General features: G+C 34.8%; 2 protein-coding genes across 4 annotated transcripts in view; both read right to left on the reverse strand.

The window, feature by feature from the left end:
* Nucleotides 1–5587: 5587 nt before the first annotated feature.
* LOC117114980 (tRNA-splicing endonuclease subunit Sen15-like) lies at nucleotides 5588–13988 on the reverse strand. The gene is made up of 4 exons (XM_033258612.1): nucleotides 13852–13988; nucleotides 8815–8896; nucleotides 7611–7746; nucleotides 5588–6610 (listed from the first exon to the last, which is right to left on the reverse strand). The coding sequence occupies exons 1-4, from the start codon at nucleotides 13921–13923 to the stop codon at nucleotides 6397–6399; spliced, it is 504 nt and encodes a 167-aa protein (XP_033114503.1). The 5' UTR covers nucleotides 13924–13988; the 3' UTR covers nucleotides 5588–6396.
* A 2386-nt stretch (nucleotides 13989–16374) lies between these two features.
* The window catches only part of LOC117114984 (fibroblast growth factor receptor-like), a 12658-nt gene continuing 6826 nt past the window's right edge, over nucleotides 16375–22206 (reverse strand). For 2 of the 3 annotated variants that reach the window (XM_033258619.1, XM_033258618.1), the window contains exons 6-13: nucleotides 21499–21642; nucleotides 20727–20936; nucleotides 19531–19712; nucleotides 19333–19425; nucleotides 18711–18922; nucleotides 18255–18392; nucleotides 17447–17603; nucleotides 16375–17225 (exon numbers count right to left, since the gene is read on the reverse strand). In XM_033258619.1, the coding sequence (XP_033114510.1) occupies nucleotides 17181–17225; nucleotides 17447–17603; nucleotides 18255–18392; nucleotides 18711–18922; nucleotides 19333–19425; nucleotides 19531–19712; nucleotides 20727–20936; nucleotides 21499–21642 (1181 nt within the window). In that variant the 3' untranslated portion in view covers nucleotides 16375–17180. Of the gene's footprint in view, nucleotides 17226–17446; nucleotides 17604–18138; nucleotides 18393–18710; nucleotides 18923–19332; nucleotides 19426–19530; nucleotides 19713–20726; nucleotides 20937–21498; nucleotides 21643–22206 lie in introns of those variants that run through there. The other variant, XR_004446470.1, reaches the window with a different exon arrangement.

The following is a 22206-nucleotide window of genomic DNA, read 5'->3' on the forward strand; positions in this document are numbered from 1 at the left end:
GTATTCATTCATCAATAGAAGTCTCGTAATGCACGTAAGTGCATTTCTCAGCATCTAGAAAAAACAAAACTCTGCGAAGCTAGGAGAACCCCAGGACTAACTGCAAACCACCCCCCACTCCAACGTCTAAAATAATCTTCCAGCGACGGAACAAGCAAACATTAGGTTTTCCTCCTATGACCCCGCACACTCAGGGAACCCATTATGTGCGATAGTCAGGGTAAAGCTCGGTTTCCATATAATCGCTCACCCTATCGGCGACAGTTGCCGACGTTATCATGAAGGTTGAACTGGTTCAACTTTCCCGAATGCGTTGCAGACGCAGACGAATCAGGGTGCATTGCTAGCTGCCTTGCGCAATCGGAAAGGTACCCCGATTCGTCTGTGAACCACAACTGGCACGACTGTCGGCGATAGGGTGAGCGATTCTTGGAAACCGAGATAAAACTCCGGATCAACGTTCTGAGAGGTCCCTATTCCCAAAATTGTCTATTACCTCAACCCCAACCATGGTGGGGGCAGTGAGGTGGACCCTCACGCACCCCCTACCGCCAAATCTTTCATCCGCCCCAGGGGTGTCTAAGAGAGGAGGAGCATACGAGGGAGCATAACTGCCGTCGGGAGGAAGTCAATAATTTTGTCGAGAAACACTGCTTTGAAAAAGCATTTTTACCTTCCGAGAGTGCCATTTCCGAGCGTTAAGAGGGGCCTATTCTTAAAATTTGCTCCAAAGGCCACTAAATTATATATAAATCATCAAAGAAAGGTAAATAAAAGATCAAAAAAAAAAACGAACGTTTTTGATTTTAGTCCTGTATTACTTTATGACTTTTGATTTACTTTTATATGCTTTTTGTGTTATCTGGCCTGATCTGTGTGCTTCTTGTGTGATAAGTGGTGTAGTATAGAGTTCAGTATGTACTGTATTTCTTTGTATTGTTGTTTATAATTGTGAGTACAGTACAGTCATGTGACTGGGTATACAGTTGTGTTTGGATATATGTACTTATGTACTGTATGTGTATTTCATGTACGTTTGTATAGTGTTTGTATAATTGTTCATGTGATTGTTTGCATCACTTTATTTTGCCTTAAGTTTTTTTTTAGTTTAAGATTGCTTTTAATTTTATATGGCTGAACAGTTTTTTTTTTTTTTACTTTTCTTTAATGTCCCTTTTGAAAATTTGAATTGTCTTTTTCTTAGCATAATCTTTTTTGTGAACTTTACTGTACATTTTGTTTTGGACGCACCTTGATTGAGAAGTGTGCCACTGATTGAAAAGTGTAGTTCCTAATAAATTATTATTACAGTGTTCGAATAAAGGACATAATAATACATCGGGTTCGAGTCCCGCCAGAGGCATTTTATTACACAATTTCTTTATTCATTTATTTACAGGACTACATTCGTTGTATTCGATGTATTATTATGTCCTTTATTCGAACACTGTATTTACATTTCTTTGATGATTTATATATAATTTAACAGTGTTAACAGCTATCTTGATTTATATTTATATATATACATATATATATATATACATATATATTTATAAGTCGTTGAAACAAAAAAAATATGACAACAATGCATGTAGACTGTAGAACACTTCATTTATTTTCGAAAGAAATTTTCGACCAGTCCTCTGGCCTTCATCAGCTTTACTGAATGTACATTTACTTGAACATTCAGTAAAGCTGATGAAGGCCAGAGGACCGGCCGAAAATATCTTTCGAAAATAAATGAAGTGTTCAACCTGTCTCTTATACACATCTAGATGTGTATAAGAGACAGCCTGGGAAGTTCCTAGATGGCCGGAAATGAGCTTTCCGACTTCTGAGGAGTTTTTAATGACCTTTAAGTTCTTCAAAATTCAAGGTTTTCTCCTCTTGAAAAAGATCAGGTAATTTTATCTCATTCTTTAGGCTATTATATAGAGAAAAAAAAATCAAAGACATAAGCAATATAGTATTATATTCCAACAATATTGCGTAGAACGCACTTTCGTAAATACATTATTACGACATTGAACCAAAAGCAGTTTGTATAATTTTATTTAATTGGAATCAGATCTAAAACAAAAGCCATCAAAATGAGTCATACAGATAGGAAGCCTATTCTGTATACGGATGGAATATAGCAAAATACATGAAATAAAATATATATAAATATAGGCCTATAATAAAAAAAAAAATCTGCTGTAAATAACAATCATAATCTAAAAGCTGTGAAACTAACATTAATGCCAGCAGGATGTAACGTACCTAATTTATAGCTGATTCTCTGTTCTAATTCTTTCCTAGAGAAATCAGATCCTTTACATAAACTAACACCAGTAATTTGTATATCTCTTACGTTTTCGGGCATCGCCCTTCATCAGGTGGTCACATCATACTGACGATATACAAATTATAGTATACTATAGTATAGAGGCCTAGTCCAAGACCTTGTTGCAAATCCCAGCCCACATAAGCCTAACCTATAATGCCAAGCATAGGGCTCGTGATCGCGGTATCCTGACCATTAAAAATTAGCAGACGCACTGGGAAGCGTTTTTCACGGCATTGGACTGTAGCGAAAAATGATTCCCCCATCATTAATGGGACAGGCCCACGTCATGCTTGGCTGATTAGTTTTGATTTACATTTCGCAAGTCTACGCAGCAAAAGTCCGTTTCTAGTGTTGTTGTCAAATGCATTTCATAACCAGGCTGGTTTTTGATTTACGTTTTGGAATAGAATTTGGAGAGGGTGTTTGATCAAGTCAGACCTACGTTTTGAATTTGAATTACATTTTAAAGAAATTAGAACTACATTTTGAAAAATTTGAACTTCATTTTGGGAAACTAGATCTACGTTTTGAGAAATTTACGCCTACATTTTGATAAATTAGACATTGAATTTTGCAATCACATTTTGATTTTAACATGACTTTTGCTGCGTATGGCACCCCATAGTTCTACGCGTAAAAGCACAGGATGCCCAGTCATGTCTGCCAAACTCTAAAACCAGAATGCTTGACACTCTTCAGTCCCGATTTGGAACTCTCTTCCAGACAGTGTAGTGGGGAATATTGCAATGGTGGCAATACAGAACTTCAAGTGCAGAGCACACAAACACCTACAGTACCTCAAACCTCACATTTAAGATAAAAATTAAAATATATAAAAAATAAATAAATAAATAATAAAAAACCAAAAAAGCATTAAAAAAAAAAGGGGGGGGGGGCCTAATGGTCTCTACAGGCCTATTGTACTTCCTATTTGTCAAACCTTTCTGAAAATATTATTAAAAATTCAATTCCACTTCGATATTCATTATTAAGTATTCAAGGCATCAATGGCGAATACTCTAAATTATTCATAAAAATGGCTATTCAAAATTAACATTTATACTATTAGAATGTATGGTATTGATTGGTTGTCTTTTGTATTGTAATTTTTTTTAGGTGAGAACTACGTCTAACCAGCATTGACCCTTTGGTTACTTTTGTTATGATCTACATTTGACGTTATTAAAAATGATTTTGGAATCTGAAAGTTTGTGATTTTTCATGGAAAATACATTTTACTGATTTGACACCAGTATGTATGGTGGTCTTCGCATGATATTTTGGAGGCCAATTTCAATCGTTGAGAAAATGAAGTTAGACAAACACATCTCAAGCCTGGGTTTGTGTAATTACATAAAAGATTCAATTACTTTAATAAAAAATAACCATCTGATTTGCAAATCATTGAGAATGTTTATTGCAACTTTCACAATCAAACTCATCAAAAGTTTTAAAAAATATAATATATTACAAAAAATATTGCATCAAGATGTACCGGTATGTTTTGCAGCACCTTTTGAAAGTACTGTAAAATGTTCTTCTATTTTTCTACTGGGAAACCTGATCATCCATAGCACCTGTCTCTTATACACATCTAGATGTGTATAAGAGACAGAGCCTAACCTATAATGCCAAGCATAGGGCTCGTGATCGCGGTAAGATAAAAATTAAAATATATAAAAAATAAATAAATAAATAAATAATAAAACACCAAAAAATCAAAAACCTAAGCTTTCTAAAAACCTCTCTTTTTTCTTTGCTTACTTTTTGAATTGTTTTTTATTTTTTTTCTTTTTTGGTTGCAGCGACCCATTGATTGGCCCATTGGGTGCGTTTTTCGTAACCGGTGTGTGGCCCCTGTTTGCAAGTGCACTCTATAAAAAAAAAAAAAAGACACCAGGACATATGATGTTGCAAGCTCTTTTATGGATGCTTTCAATTTGCTCAGACTGAGCTTATCACTGCCAAGTAATACCGAAGCTCTATTTCTTCTAGTCCAGATTGTTTGAGCTGCTTTAGGAAATACAGCCTTGGTGCGCAGCGCTTAACATTAGAATCAAAATGCGTTTCAAATGATAAGTTATGAAGAAGGTTGATGCCAAGTAATTTAGCATAGCACTTATTCGAGGATTTACGGTACTGTATTTTTTGGCGTTGCTGGCCAAACTTGATATTGATGATATATTTAATTCTTACCCCACTGAAAATAAGTCATCTTCTTTGCTTTGGAGACATCTTTATTAAAATTGAATATGCCATAAAAAAATAAAAAAAGGGGGGGGGGCTAATGGTCTCTACAGGCCTATTGTACTTCCTATTTGTCAAATCTTTCTGAAAATATTATTAAAAATTCAATTCCACTTCGAATTTAATTTAAGTATTCAAGGCATCAATGGCGAATACTCTAAATTATGCATAAAAATGGCTATTAAAAATTAACATTTATACTATTAGAATGTATGGTATTGATTGGTTGTCTTTTGTATTGTAATTTTTTTTAGGTGAGAACTACGTCTAACCAGCATTGACCCTTTGGTTACTTTTGTTATGATCTACATTTGACGTTATTAAAAATGATTTTGGAATCTGAAAGTTTGTGATTTTTCATGGAAAATACATTTTACTGATTTGACACCAGTATGTATGGTGGTCTTCGCATGATATTTTGGAGGCCAATTTCAATCGTTGAGAAAATGAAGTTAGACAAACACATCTCAAGCCTGGGTTTGTGTAATTACATAAAAGATTCAATTACTTTAATAAAAAATAACCATCTGATTTGCAAATCATTGAGAATGTTTATTGCAACTTTCACAATCAAACTCATCAAAAGTTTTAAAAAATATAATATATTACAAAAAATATTGCATCAAGATGTACCGGTATGTTTTGCAGCACCTTTTGAAAGTACTGTAAAATGTTCTTCTATTTTTCTACTGGGAAACCTGATCATCCATAGCACTCTATAATTTTTGCTACACTAAATCCAGGTCTTCTTTAAAATACAAAAATAAAATCAGTTTGATGGAAAATAACTGTAATGAAACTTTCAACATTTCAGACTCTCAATATAAGGTCAAGGTTCAAATGTCATTTTAATTATTCAATTGTATTGCTCTTATAGATCTCTGAGCATGGAGGTACCATGCTCAGAGCATGACAGTCTACAAGTGGAGGTTACTGTATTTGATTCATGTTCTACATTTATCTCTCGACTCAGGAGTATAAATGGGTACTGAAAAACTTCTGAAGGAAACCCATCCATTCTCTAATAAACCCACCTTAAAAGTTGATCCATAATAATGGCCCACTACTATAATATAACCCTAGCATGGGTACTGTACTATTAAAATGTCAAACCATAAACAATGATAGGCCCACAAAATGAGTCATAATCAACATGTTTGGTTATATATAAAATGAAAAAGGCTTACCATATTATGGGATTTCTGTTAAATTCATAATTTTCAAAAAGGTCAAAAATCTTTTACTTGTAGACTTGTAGTGTTGTGAGTAAAGTACAGAAACGGGAAGTGTGATTGAATAATTTTTTTCCAGTGATTGATGTATGCTTAATCTAGTCAATTAGTAACCCACACTCAAATAATTAAAATTACATTGTTATTTTAAGGCCAACTCAGACAGCGTCGTACAACGATGTTTCTCACATTGGGTCTGTGTAAGTTAAATGCAGACGCGTTGGTCTGCGTGGGGGGGCAGTCGGGTCATAGAATATTAAGCATGTTTAATATTGCTCACGACGGCTTAAGACTGTCCCCATCGATGAATCGCGTCAGGCTGTGTTGCACAAAGCTGAGTTGGCCTTTATGGAACCTTAGCAACAATATTAAAGGGCTGGGACTTTGCAGAACGGAAAAGAAAGAAAGAAAGTTTGCAAAAAGTTTTACAGTACCCAGTAGTAATGCAGGTGTTGAGTGTATTTGGTTAATACTAAAAATACCTGTTAGAAAATGTTGTTGGTGAAATAACTGTTACGATATAAGATTATTCACCAGTTACACTGTTAATAATAATGCAATAATAAAATAAAATCTCAATTTTTTTTATCATAACTCTTTCTCTGAAAATATATCGACCTCTGTTGGTATTGGTATGTTTGCAACTGTGTCGATTACATCATCTGGCAAAGCAATGCCATTGGTCACTTTGTAGTAGACTGTAGATGAATCAGAATCGCTTATTGCAAGGGTGACTGATTTCTGGTCATTACTGTGGCTGTGATCAACATTAGCCGGAATGTGGTGTAAAAATTCTTGCAGTCTATATAATAAGAAACGAATATAAAATTATTTAAGAATAATTTAAATAAAAGTAGAAGTAACCATAAACAATAACATTAGTACATCCTTCACAGACCTATGTTTCAATAAAATAATAAATTTGTAAGATTATCTACAGACACAAAAGGTTTGCATTTTCTCAGTGTACCATTTTATATTTTACTAAATGTGAAGAGTATGTATGAAGTAGGATTTTATGACCTATAATGTATTATCCATTCTACGATTTATTCAACCCATTTGCTTTGCACACCGATTTTATGCTTGATTCTTTTTCTGCTTTTCGAGTATATTTATGAGTTTATAGTCGTAGAGGCATGTAGATTTAGGTCTAGAAACTTGACATTACGATTCTCGTGTTCTCATTACTTCAATAATTGACAAAGTCACATATAGTGTATTGAAAATAAACTAACATTCGATGATTTTATGGTTCTCCATGCACCCACTCTTCGTCTTAAACAGGCAATTTTGTTTTTTTATCTCCTTTTTTTATATATTCTTAATTATAACTTTTATGAAATATTTAAAATAAATATTTATATTATCTTGACTACAGAAACTTTTCTGTATTTAATGAATCAAGCTATAGTTTTCCTACAGAAGCCATTTATGTTTCTAAAAAGGATTCAGGAATGGACCTTCTTTTAGATGTCTAGATAAAAATAATCTGTTTCAATATGATAAGGTTTAACAAATATCAACTTAATTAATGATTGATTGATCAATTGGTTGGTTGGCTGGTTAGCTGATTGTTTCATTGGTTGATTTAATATTTTGTTTGTTGGTTGGTAAAGGCTGACTCAGACTAGAAAGCAAAGTTTTGCTTCAATCAGTCTTGAAATTTGTATAGTCTGAAAAAGTCTGAGTTGGATGTCGCCTGGCTTGAAATTGCTTTCGAGCCAAACATAAACTCACCCTAGGCTTGGGTGCTACTCTACTTTGAATGCAGCCTAACTGAGTGTTTAGTACAAGTTTACCTTTCTTGACTTAGCTCTGTGTCTGCTGGTAGAGGTAAAATGTATTCAACAGGTGCTTTTCGTTGACTTTTTCCACTCAAATAAACAAGTTGCAACTGACTACACCCATGTACTTTCATAGACCACCAATCTTTAGCTGTGAGGGTAGGAAAAACATAACAAATAAATACAGTAACATTATTTTTTTTTAATCAACTCTGCATGACTTATTTTTAGATCAAGATAGGCTCAGATTTGACTCTTCCACTTTTAAACTATTTTTATCTTATTGTACTTTTGGATCTGGTGGACCCCAGAACCATGCTGCGGTTCTTGTTCTTGTTCTTGTTGTTACCAGAAGTTTAAAAGCATCCAACATCGCTGGTTTTGAACAGATATGCAGGAAATTGTGTACACATAAACTAGAGGTTATTTCCAACAAACGTTCATGGCCCCTTTTTCAATTTTTTATAGATTTTATTACATATTAGTTCTTTTATGTCTATAAGTATGATTAAAACAATTTTAATCATACTGATAACTGGTTACTCTTTGTGTATAAAAATATTTTAAAATGCACAAATAAATGTCATCACGGATGACAGTGTTGTCTTCTCATTCTTTAATCTGTTGTCTTCTTATTCTTTAATTTGCTTATTATCTTAACAGTAATTAAAATTCTTTCAAGGCAATATTCTTTGATAATCCACCTTTACTTCTTTTAAATTATTCTTCGCTTTTTACATTATAAAAATATTAGAATTGATTTGAATTTTAGTAGAGGTGAGACAGATAATCTCTGATGAATAGTGGTAATAAGCTGCTGAAGGTTGTGACTCCAGAAATTTACTAAGGGTCCAACGTGTCCGGCAGCAGAGCCGAACCAAGGGGCCGACTAGAGCCTCGATCAGGGTCCCGGAATAAAAAAATCCTGGTAGGGTTTATAGGGAGAGCTTAATAAAATTTTGCTTTTAGACGATAATATTAGGGATTGGCAATTGGATAGGCAAATATTTTTGTTCCGACGTCTTTGTGGCGTCAGGCGATGGGGACCCAGGCCTGTCCAATGGGGAGAAAATGCAGTCCTTGCCCCCTGCTGGTGTCACCACTGGCTGTGCATCATTATTCAAAGTACTACAGCAATGATTGTTAAATTCTAAATTAGCATAATCTGTGCTTTATGAAAATAATATTTCAGGTAATGAAGAAATAAAATGATATTTACCTTCACAAAGGTCAAGATAAACTGTCATGGACACACGTTGCTGATTTGAATTTTTGAAATTGAATGATTCTATTTCTAACCACTGAAATTAGAGAAAAGAAGACAGCTTGTTTGCATACCATGAACTGATCAGGGTATGTAATTCAAAATATGTGGACAGCTTCCTAAGTCCAAATTATAGCAGGAAAAATATTCAATGAGCAGACATATTATTCCCTCTCCACTGCAGCTCAACCCACATATTCGTATTATTATTATTGTTTACTGCTGGCGCTACAGTACAGAATGGACTTCTTTATGTTGTGGTCATATTAGACTGTAATATTTTTAAAGAAAAAGAAGACCATTCAGCAAACAACATACAGTAAAACATATTTGGATATACACTGTACAGTAGAGCGGACTGCCTTATGATTTAGGCCATATGTATATGTGTCGGTGACAATGTGTTCTTCCTATATGTTGTGGTCATATTAAAATACATCATTAAAGACCATTCAACAAACATGAAACATCAAACTTTTAGGTTAAACTTTCCGCTTCTGAGCATATGCATATAACGTAATTTTTTAGATACGTACTGTATTTGATATTTTCATGACAGTCAAGAATGTACTGATTATATAACTTTTAGATAATTACTGTTGCCTGATTGTGTGTATTGAAAATGTGACAACAGACTCGGAATACGGGCCTCGGTTGACACTCATATCAAAGGGCCTGTTAATTAACCTTGCACAGGAGCCTGTCGTCAACTGCTACGATGCCTCCTCCTCCTCCTCCTCCTTATCATCATCCCATCATCATCATCATCATCTTTATCATCGCAATGATTAATTGTCCATGCTAAAATGGGGGAAATCTATTAATTCAGTGTGTATTCATTCATCAATGTCTACAGTATTTGTATTAATCAAAGAGGGACTGTAATTAAATTGGCTGCGCGATTACGTAGTCGTTCATGGAGTTGGTAGCCTAATTGTAGATCTACAGTAGAGCTTAAAACTTACGAACACACTTAGATCAAGCCCGTAGCCAGGGGGGGTTTTTATGGTTCGGGCGAATCCCCCTTTTCTAGCGAACCCCTGCTTTCTAGGGAACCCCCTCAAATTTTTGAATGAGTCCCACTTGGAAGGAATGTCTGTTTTTAACTTACCTAGCATTAAATCAAAATTTAGCACCTAATTCATTATTTGGTTACCCGTTTTTAAATTGTAGCCTGCGATACAAGCCTACATTCATAGAATATCTCAGCTCAGAAGTTCAGAGATTTAAATTGAATGCAACTCCAGCAAACCATGACTTTATGATGGCACACATAAGAATGGCAAACATCGATAAAAACCTGGCTTTCACTGGCCTTTGGCTGAATGTTTGTAAGAAATGTACCAGCCGTTAACGAAACCGGTCGCCATCTACCTAGAGAAAATGGTGCCACCAAACGAAGCTAAAGTTTTGCGACTTAATCCACCACATGCAGATAAAGTTTTGCGACTTAATCACCTGATTGTGGATTGTGTGGTTAGTAAATTCCATAGCCATACTGTCCATAGCGCACACTAAACTATGTGCTGTTGGAGCATTTTGGGGAAATTGACTCTCCTTTTTTCCATCCCAAACAAAATATTATTAATAAATCAACATGGTCCATCTCAAGTCATCATAGCCATTCACAAAATTAGGCTAGGAAGTTTGTTTTGATAGACACACACTACAGAACCTAGTGCGTCAAAACGAGTGTTTGTTAATTTATTTACTGATAAAGAATCATGAAACGTCCTAGAATAACTGACTTTTTTTTAGTCTGCTGTTGCAAAGAAGAAGGGTTATTGATTTCAAAATCAATTAGCCTAGCCTAGATGTTGACTAGCTAACTGTAGATTCGCTGTTCGTTCATTTAGAGACAGAATTAATATCCCAACGACAACAAACTAGTGTAGGCCTAAGTACAGTAGGATGTACTACAGGTACTAGGCCTAGGCTTTTGTTGTAAAAGTTGAAGTGCGTACAAAATGCGCCATAGGCCTATATTTAAAAAAAAAACATTTTGTTAATTATTATTGGTTGGCCTGGGACCGGGGCAGACAGGCCAGCTTTACCGTTGAAAGTCCTGGAATTCGACGATGACGTCAGTGCACGTTTACAAAAGCCATTGATTAGAATGAAAATAGACGCACTGAATTTTGGTTTTTTTTTTATGAAAGATAGAATTTATCAAACATTTATCTACAGTATATGAAAACAAGATTAATATTGTAGAAATTGTATTTCTAAAGATGCATATTCATATTTCATTTGGCAGACAATAAATATTCAGGAAGATAATAAAAACGATTATTAATTCTAAAATGTGCATCAAATCTCATCTATTATTAATCAGTATGTAGCCTATTATGTTTAAAGTCTTATAAAATAATAATTTTGAATTAGGCCTAGTATATAACAAATAATTGTATAAAGCTTAGGTTCTCATGATGTCAGATAACGTATTGAATATGACTAGTAGGCCTAATCTAGTCAGTCTGTCGTAATTCGTAAAAACACAATTTATTCAATTTTGGCTTAGGGGCACCTTGTGGCATGTACAGTAATCTATCATGAAACGTGATCATATACTCCAAACAATTTTTCGAAATATGAAATTCTTATGAGAGTTACGCATTATTATTTCCGACCATCCAACCACTAAGCATTCAAATGTTGGCAATCAACTAATCACAGAAGACATTTATGCATATTTAATTACTTTCCTAGCTGGTGGCGTACAATAAAAATGCATTACTATTTTTTCTAAAGTTACAACTTAAAAGTTGTGGTCATAAGATTAATTTTAGAACCGCATTATTAACAATGATTATTAGGTTAATCTTTTTTTTGTTTAAATTGGATTTAACAGGTGTATAATGATTTTGAAAAACAATAACAATTCTCTGTACTACCTATTAAACTTTTAAAGAATGGACTTCCTTATGTTGTGGTCATATTAGACTGTAATATTTTTAAAGAAGACCATTCAGCAAACAACAAAAAACAAAATTCCCACGTCGGTGCATGCATATTTCTTGAAATTTGGACAGCGGACTTCCTTATGATTTAGGCCTAAGGAAATATAAATGTAAATTGGTCTGAACTTTGTAGGTGACAAAGTGTTCTTCCTTACTGTATGTTGTGGTCATATTAGAATATATCATTAAAGACCATTCAACAAACAACATGAAACATATATCAAACTTTTAGGTTACACTTTCCGCTTCCGAGCATGCATATAACATAATTTTTTAGATTGTTTATGATATTTTCATGACTGTCGAGAATGTACTGATAATTTTATATTGTATGACTTACAAATAATTACTGTTGTCTGATTGTGTGCATTGAAAAGGTGACAACAAACTCAAGATACAGGCCTCGGTTGACACTCATATCAAAGGGCCTGTTAATTAACCTTGCATTGGAGCCTGTCATCACCTGCTACAATGCCTTCATCTCCTTAAGTATCATCATCACATCATCATCATCATTATCATCATCATCATCCCATCATCATCATCATCATCATCATCATCGCAATTATTAATTGTCCATGCTAAAATGGGGAAAATCTATTAATTAATTTTATTGTATTCGCTCATCAACAGAAGTCTCATAATGCATGTAAGTGCATTTCTCAGCATCTAGAAAAAATAAAACTTTCCAAAGCTAGGGAACCCCAAGACTACCGCAAACCATGCTCCCCCCACCCACCGCCTCACGTGTAAAATAGTCTTCCAACGATGGAACAAGCAAACATTACGTTCTCTTCCCATGACCCTTATGTGCGATAGTCAGGGTAACTCGGTTTCCATATAATCGCTCACACTATCGGCGACAGTCGCCGACAGTTGTCGGGAAGGTTGAACTTGGTTCAACTTTTCCGATCGCGTTGCAGACCAATCAGGGTGCATTGCTAGCTGCCCTGCGAAATCGGTAAGGCACCCCGATTCGTCTGTGAACCACAACTGTCACGACTGTCAGTGATAAGGTGAGCGATTCTTGGAAACGGAGATAAAACTCTGGATCAATGCCTGAGATGTCCCTACAGTATTTCCAAAATTTTCTATTCCCTCAGCTCCAACCATGGTGGGAGCAGTGAGGTCGACCCTCACGAACCCCCTACCGCCAAATCCTGCATTCGCCACAGCATTGACCATTACCCCAGAGGAATTTATAAAAAAAAATATATTTTTTTTTTTTTGTTACAAATGCATACCGGTGGTAATAAAATTTAAATGCTTGCTCCAAACCACTAAATGTACTACTGTTTGGCTATAATAATGTAAGATAACATTTTGTGTTGGAAGCATTTGATCAAGATAATTTTCATGGTCAGAGGCACAAAAATATTTTTTCCAGACCTGCCCAGAGTGGTGACCCCTGAATAGTATAGGGGCAGGCTGTCCTGTTCAAAGATACTTTACTAAGTTTAAGTTTTGCTTCCGAAAAAGTGTCTCTTACTTTTAGCTTATTTTAGCCTTTAATTTAATAGGGTTTCCCAAAAAAGGAGGGGTCTACTATATTAATAATAATAAATTAATGGAGGGTGCCTTGCCATCTTCAGGTATTGAGACAGAAACTGTAAACCAATTGTTTAAAGCTAACTATGTAGGCCTAGCCTAGGTGCCTAGCCCTAAATTTTAAAGTCTTCAAAGAAACACATCAAAATTCCTGTTTGAAGTCTGCCCCACTCACACAAAAGAAGTCTAAACAAAAAAAAAAATCAACAAAGGGACACACAACTTTCGCTTTCTCGATCTCGATATCAAGGCTACTGTAGGCAAGGCAGCAACATGATTCTCCGCTAACTCGGCGGCGGACGTGAGATGCGGATGTACTAGGAAGGTCGCCTCCTAGTTCCTAGGCGAAGGCCCCTTTGGCTAGAAGCCGTGGGCCTAGGCTAGTTATCTTGGCCTAGCCTAAGGCTTAGGAATTCTGAGGCCTCCAAAATGAAATTAGGATAAAGAATGTAGAATAAAGCAATAAAAAAAAAGTTACACTTACGACTGGGTGTTCAAATAACCAGTTATTCCTATTTATTTTATAGTCGACCGGTGTATTTTCTGAATCGGCCATTTCCTCGGGTTATAGTTCATGCAGGTCGACAAGCCTCAGTCACCAATCAAAAGCGCGTTTGATGACCTCGTAATTCTAAAAATAGCATTTCATCATCAAAATAAGCTTGCTTACTTATAGTTGTGCAATACAATGTCTATAAAAAAGGATTCACAATAATTTGACGTGTCTTTACTTGAGCTAACGAGTTGCGGCGAACAACTCTCTTATATTAGAGTAAGTGGTAGAGTTACAAGCATAGGCCTACTGAATATGGTGGCTTGTCAATTCGAGGCTGAAGATATCCGGGAGGGGCGGGACACTGAAAAAGTTACCACTAGGACTAAAAGCATGGACATCAACAAGGAAGCAAATTTTCATACGCAGAGTGAAACTGAAACTGTACTAGGCTTAAGTGGAAACAGCAACAATCAAGACATTATCTCTTTGCATAAAAATGATATCGCCGACAAAAATAAACCTAAAAAGAAAAAATTTAAGCCTGCGAATGGATTGTATTGTTTTGAAGTGAACGGAACCTTTACTAGCACAAAGAATTGTGTAACTGATAAAATAAGTCGTCATGATCTGGATTACTCCGACGTGGACCATTATTTTGATTACTTTGAGCCTCATTTGAAAGTAAGGTTCAATAGACTTAAATTGAGCAGGTCAACGAAAAAGACGAAATTGCAAAAAGTACACACGCAGATAAGGGACGAGCACTTTCATCGAAACAAGTGTGTAAGCCTTGCTACTGGTAGAACATACAATATAAAACAGAGACTTGTAACTAGGCAGACTGTGCGAAATCAATGTGTTGATGAAAACATTGCAGCACATAAAAACAACGTAGCAAATAAAATAAAAAATATGGGGATCAAGTTAAAGGGTGTATGTCGCCCTCTAGAGTCAGAGAATAGTTCAGTCTACCATCCAAAGAGGATTAAATTTGACGAAGAGGAAAAGAGAAGAAAAGAGCCACGAAGGATTGTGAAGAAAACAAATGCTCCAGTAAAAAAAATTAAAAAAGAACCAAGGAAGAAAACACATTTCAAAGATAAAGGTGCAATCCCCAACAAACAACTAGAATTTCCAGATTATGCACTACACGAAGGAAATATTTCAAATGTAGTTGATACTCAAACGAGAACATTAATTGATTTGCAATACAGGGATTTGACAGCAGAGGATATGGAATTGTTATTTAAAGTAGACATGGAAGATGTTATGAAGAAAAGCTTAGACGAACAAATGAATCATGATATCGCCGTGGTCCAGAAGAACATCTCCGATGCTAAACAGTTAGAGGAAAAAATACGACAGGACAGCAGCCGTATGTTAGAATTAATGATGCAATTACAATTCAGGGAACTTAGCCCGGAAGATTATGAACTTCTTCTGAGGCTCGACGAGACAGTAAAGCCTAAGGTGGCCACCTCGAAAGCAATACGTTCTCTGAAGACTTTGGAAGTTGGGTCTGATCAAGAAGGTCGCTACTGTCTTATTTGTATGGACAACTATGTTAATGGAGATGTCTTGAAAGTATTGCCGTGTGAACACATGTATCATACGAAGTGTATTGAGGATTGGCTGACGACGTCTAGTAACAAATGCCCGTTAGATTCAGTTGAAGTCTTATGATCGTGTTTTGAACTACATTAACTCATCGAATGGTGTGTTAATATCATTTAAGGATACAGCAGCAGTAGGCCTAATAAATATATCCAAATTAGGCAGTATACTTACAATAATAAACTTGGATATTGAATTTAAAAGAGTTGCCTTCAGAGTGAAGTCGATGGTGTAACGATACATTTAAATGTGTGCAAATAGGAAAATGGATGTAACTAATTTTCGTTTTTGTAAACCGAAAACAGACCGTTTTTCTCTCATGTACCCTTCCGGTAAGCTCCTCCCCTTAGAAATTGTTGTTAAGGTCCCATGGCCACAAAACGACAGTGTAAAACCATGGAGGTATTATTGAGAATAATACCTCCATGGTAAAACATACGCAAACACGTGCGTTTGTGAGACCAGACGCGTATTCCTAGGCGCGTTCTGATTGGTCAGTTATTAAGTTTGATCGACACACTGGAAAGGTCTACAGTGGCGTAACACATTTGAAAGCCAGAGAACAATGACCTTATGGGGCTCCGGGATATATTATTTAAAGTCACTTTTATTACAAAAAAAATAAACAAACAAAGAAAAACACATTACAAACATTGATTAAAGGGAAACATAAAGAAAAATCCCCAGGATCACGTTCTTAAAATAAACGACAATGTGGGGGGGGGGGGGGGGGGGGGGGGAGGGGCAAAAAAAAAAGGAAAGGGGGGGGGAGAGACAAAGACAAATATATAAAAATTGCGTAGGGAATACAATTACAGTATTATTAAAATTATTGAAAATATTTAAAATTGAGAAATTGAAAATTTGGATAATTAGGTAAAAATCGAAATATCAGGCCATTATTAATAATAATAATAATAATAATAATAATAATAATAATAATAATAATAATAATAATAATAATAATAATAATAATGTTAGTTTTATAGAGCGCATAATGCAAAACAATGCTTCTAAGCGCTTTCCACATAAAAGAACATGAAAAAAAAGGAATGAATCCATAATAATAATAATAATAATAATAATAATAATAATAATAATAATAATAATAATAATAATAATGTTAGTCTTATAGAGCGCATAATGCAAAACAATGCTTCTAAGCGCTTTCCACATAAAAGAACATGAAAAAAAAGGAATGACTCCATAAAATATTCTAACAGTAACCAAAAAAGAAAATAAAGGCCGAGGAACCCTTTTCACCGCTCCGTTCTCCAGCACTTTGAAGCTCCCATAATTGAGAGCTCGCTGGAACAGAACTTACAGGAGCTCGAGTGAAAGTGGCATCTGACTATCCTATCCTACCAACAATAAAAAAGTAGAGTGAATTTTGCGGATTCAATCAGTTTTCAAGTTTGAACAAGAGGAGCAAAGTAAGTCGTAAAAAGATGATGCTTTAGACATTTTTTTAAATGTCAATTGACTCCGTGTCTTTAATAGCTTGTGGAAGATCATTCCAAAGACGAGCAGCAGAAAAGATGAATGATCTATTGTACTACATTGGTACTTAAAATCTAAGTTTTATTCTGCAGATTTCATAACACCAGTGCAGTTATTTTCATCAAGTGACTGTCGTGAAAACAACTTTTTTCGTAAGATAGGATTTACACTTGCACTTGAAGATCGACTTTCGTCTATTCTATTCAAGAGTAAACTGAGCTCGAATACGTCTTGTCAGGCACAATGATCTGAAAAAAAAGATACCATATAGAATAACGTCTCTGCTCTGTTAATTGATGCATATTGATAACACATTTTATATTACATTATATTGAAATTGCTATTCAAATCCGTTAATTTTCTCAAGTGAACATAATTGACCACCAACGATGTGCGAATACTCATAACACATTTATGCACATTATAGGTAAGGATGTAAGGATGATGATGATATGTAATTTGCAATCACCATTTTTGCATATCCATCAGGCGTATTCTCAAACCTCATATATGGACTGCCTTGTGACGTAACGTCTTCAAGAATTGAGTCAATTCTTTTGTAAAGATCATGGAATGATGGACGACTGGACGGATCTTCTTCCCAGCACTTCATCATAAGGTTGTATCTGTATCATAACACAAAAGACAGTAATTGAATTTGCATTTGCAAAAAATCCTGTTTAGAAAGGACAAGGGTTATTTATTGCTAACTATTTATTATTTATTATGATTTATTTCAAAATGTTTTGTGAGGGTGGTCCATCCAGCCAGATCTGATCAAGTGAGACCCTCAGTACATACAGACAAAGAACAAACGATGAAAATGTATCTAGATCTTTAACTTAAAAAATGTAAAACTGATTTTTTTTTTTTTAAATAACTCATTCAAGAAACAGAAAAAAAGGAACATTATAAATGAATGCATAATATTAAAAATAGGATTTTATGTGTAATCTATAAATGGATGAATAGATGGATGGAGGGTGGCTGGATAAATAGACATTACATATAAGTGGATGGATAGATGATTTGATAGATAGGCATAGGTGCAGTGGCGTACTTGGAATATTGGCATAGGACAGCTGTTAAGTAAAATGGTGGGGGCTAGAGGATTAAGTGATAGGTGGCAACAAAAGGTGAAATGACGTGATTTTTAAATACCTGGGTGTATTTTTCTGCTCAGCGGATGGGTGATAGATAGATAGATGGATGAATGAGTGGATTAATAGCCAGAAGGGTGTAGACAGATGGAGGTTATGTACAAAATGACGGCTTACGCAATAACAGGACAATCGACAGGCCTAGACATCCTATATCCTTTTTTCAACATCTCTGGCAAGGTATGCACAATAACACCCGGGTACGGCGATCGACCATCGGAGAAAATCTCGTATAGAAGGACGCCAAAAGACCATCTACCCAGCAAATACAAAAACATGTTAATTTGGTCAGATTATGACAGAAAATACGTAGTAACAAAACATTGAAGCAACGTTTAACTACTGTAAGTACGTATTTATTGGTCTTCAAAAACGCTAAATGCCAACTTGCAATGTTATTATTAACGATATTATAACGTAAAATTCTTAACTGGGTGGTTGGTGTACTGTCAAAGAAACGTGTTGAACGGACGCCGGTTAATATTTTAACGTCAATAAGAAGTTTGACCTGGGCTTATTTTCTGCATAAGTCGGTTTATTGGAGCCTGAGCTACATTTAAATGTTTCACTTACATGTCACTTTTAGATGAGACAATGTTTCCCAAAATCGTTTCAATGCTGTACCATTTTACAGGTATTTCACCATCGTCCAGTCGCATGTAACCGGTCTCGTAAACATCTTTCGCTAAACCGAAATCTGCGATTTTCATGTTAAGGTCGTGTCCGACTAAAACGTTGCGGGCCGCAAGATCACCATGAACTATCTTCATATCAGCCACATAACTCTTATGGAAAGGAATATGTAATTTTATTACAGAGAACCCTCATTAACGGGAGACAAATTCGGGACCAAATTGTGTGCCCGTAATACGGGGGCCTCCTGGAAAGTGTACCACTATTTATAAAGTGTCCCAGTGAGTTACAATAGAATATTTGCAACATGTTAATAAAAATCAAATACATTTATGATACATAAAATAGCATAACTTTTATATTGCCTCATGAAGAAGTTAAAATGTAACGGGGTATAGAATTTTAGATCGAGTGCGACAAGAAGTGAATAATCAAAGACTATAATTACAGATTCCCATAGCCTGTAGCAGAGTATTGATCTGGCTACCTTAAGTATACTTTTATTACAGCAATATAAACATTAGAAACATTTTCAATGTCCTTTTGTTACAGCTGTGCTTACCATTCCATTTGCAATTTGTCTACTCATATCGTACAGAGTACTTGGTTTGTCAATGTTGTACACTGGGTCGCAGAATTCGCCTAGCTCTTGCATCTATACAGATAAAAAGTCATCGTTTCATTTGTCACAGACTGGACTATGTAGGCCTAACTACATCTATCAATATCAGCCAACTATGTATTGAATGTAAAGCTATACCTTTGAACTGGTTCGTAAAAACTGCTGTAGGGAGCCGTATGGTAAAATCTCTGTAATCAGCATGATCGGATCCTTCTTGGTGTGACATGCAATTAATTCGATAATGTTAAAGTGATTTCTGAGCTGCATAAGTATCTCTATTTCGTTCTTTAAGTCGTCCTTTTCAGCTGCAGAAGCGTGTTCTAAATCAAATTGGTAGGGGTGATAGCAAAAGTGTCATTTCAATAAACCTCAGCAGATTTCCTTCTTATTAACATATAAGCCTACTATTGAATATATATAATTATACTGTATATATATATATATATATATACATATATATATATAAATCATATATTTAAGTTCAGACTTGAACTCAGAGAGTGAAGACAAATTTCGGTGTTGAATACCAAGATTATAGTAATATGTATCAGTATCAGTTTGCCAGAAATGCAATATGATTTACACTGGAGAAACCAAAAGGCGACTGGCTGATAGAATAACGGAACATTTAAGATCAATTAGACTTGCACTACCTGGATGCCCAGTAGCATCCCATTTTAAGACAGGACATAATGTTGATAATGATTTTGTAGTTACTGGAGTCAAACTTTGCAACACTACTGATACATCTAGGAAATCTTCAGAAGAAAGAATAATGTTTAAACTTGGGACCATGGCACCTACGGGTATTAATGTATTATTCTAATTCATTTATAATTCAGCGGAAGTATTATTGTACATCTATATTTATGGCAGATTTTATTTTCTCATCTTTATGACATTAAATGCCTATATTCATAGGCCTATCTTATAATTTGGTTAACAAGCTGGTAATCTTTAGATTGATTCATCATACACTGTACGCACTGGCGGCTCTTTGCGACATATTAACCACATCGTCTGTTGTTTTATTGAATATATATATACATATACACATAGGCCTATATATAGGCCTATATATATATTGTTGTATCTGTACAACTCAACATTGTAAACATTAAAATTAAAACAGTTAAAACTAGAATAATGTACCGTATGTCAATCTAAATTTAAGGCAATGTCCATAGGCCTAATACCAATATGTAGAATATAAAGTCTGAAACCATTTTCTTGCTTTAAACAAATTATTATGTCAATAAGTCATGTGACTTTCTAGCTATAATGCATACATATTGGTATTATTACAAAATGACATTATTCTTTTGTAATTGCACCTTTGGGAGTTTTGATTGCGACGTTACTGTAGTCGTTGCTTATAAGGACATCGAAGACCGGACACTGAAACACGTTCCCAAAACGGCCTTTCCCGATTAATTTCTTTTGATCCCATACAACCTGCTCCTCAAACAAAATTTCAATGTCCTTAAATATCGGATCTGTTTCCAAACAGTGTTCGGCCTCCGGTTTCATCTTCTCTTCTGATTCTGTACGAGAATATTAAATTGAATATTAACAAAAGACATGTTATTACGGATAATGCAATACCACTATAAAAAAAATTACAGACTGAATTAGACCATAGTCTAGGTACTATAAATCGAATTCAAATTAGCTACAGAACAAAAATCTCTAGTAGTAGTGGACTTGAACTGAGCAAGAAGATTTTGAAGCAGATACATAATTATAGAAGTACTCAAATTAGGAACAAAATGATGTTATAAAAGTATCAGGCATAGCCCTTCAACAAAAAAGTTCTTTTGTGTGAAAAATTGTATCCATACCACTAGACCACAAAGACCTATTCGTATGAGTATAGGCCTAAACAATAATGATGATGATAATGATGATGATGATGATGATGATGATGATGATGATGATGATGATGTATATGAACATGGAGGTTATACTTCCATGATATTGACATGATGTATAATTCTTGCAATGAATGGTACAGTAATTATGTATACCCATGTATTAATTTATGTAAATTTACCAGCAAAACGTAAATATTAAGACAATATAATGCTTAAAAGATTAATAAGTTACCTATCGGACTTGGGATTCTTCTCCAGCAAAAATATATAAATATTGATACCAGAATTAGCAATAGAATCCCAAACGAAATCAAGATGATATACGTTGGGATGTTCTTTGTATCATTTATAATATTGGTTTCGTCTTTCTTGTGTTCTGGAAGAGGAAAATTAACAAGGAACGTAGTACAATATGTTTACATCAAAAGATACAATGTCTATTGTATTTTCTTTATAGACCTGTATATACATCTGAAGCGTATCAAGACAGTCAGTATAATTACAATATATTAAATAATTACATAACTGAATAACATTTAATTACATTTCCATCAACGTTTAATAGTTTTTATTTTACTGTATGTACAAATTGTTTTGATTTTAATGTAAGGAAAAATAAAGAATGAATGAATGAAAGTTATAAATACGTAGGACAGGAAATTCTCTTTTACCCGATTCACACGTGAAGTTAAATTTAACAAAAAGTAACAAATTGTAACCGAGCGATCTCCCGAGTTATTCCTACCGAGATAAGGCATTCACATGCGTCTGTAAGGTAATGCCAAGGTTGTGTAAAATGTATTCAGTGTTTATTCAATGAACCATTTTTCCCCTACTGCGATATAGGTCTAGCCAGGCCTAGTTGAGAACCCCTGTCACAGATGGACTGTTGAACTCACCATCACAGTAAACATTCGAAGCAATCAATACCCTTAACAAC

This window comes from Anneissia japonica, unplaced genomic scaffold (genome assembly GCF_011630105.1).
Source record: "Anneissia japonica isolate Jap-2015-1 unplaced genomic scaffold, ASM1163010v1 scaffold284995_len508010_cov190, whole genome shotgun sequence".
In the NCBI taxonomy this organism is placed as follows: domain Eukaryota; kingdom Metazoa; phylum Echinodermata; class Crinoidea; order Comatulida; family Comatulidae; genus Anneissia; species Anneissia japonica.

Bases quoted from the DNA above. Each gene is read 5' to 3' on its own strand.
- LOC117114980 (XM_033258612.1), bottom strand. From the start codon at position 13,923: ATGGCCGATTCAGAAAATACACCGGTCGACTATAAAATAAATAGGAAT. The intron at 8,897-13,851 runs GTAAGTGTAACT...CTCTAATTTCAG, and splicing joins GGTTATTTGAACACCCAGTC to TGGTTAGAAATAGAATCATT. The intron at 6,611-7,610 runs GTAAACTTGTAC...CTTATTATATAG, and splicing joins ACAGAGCTAAGTCAAGAAAG to ACTGCAAGAATTTTTACACC.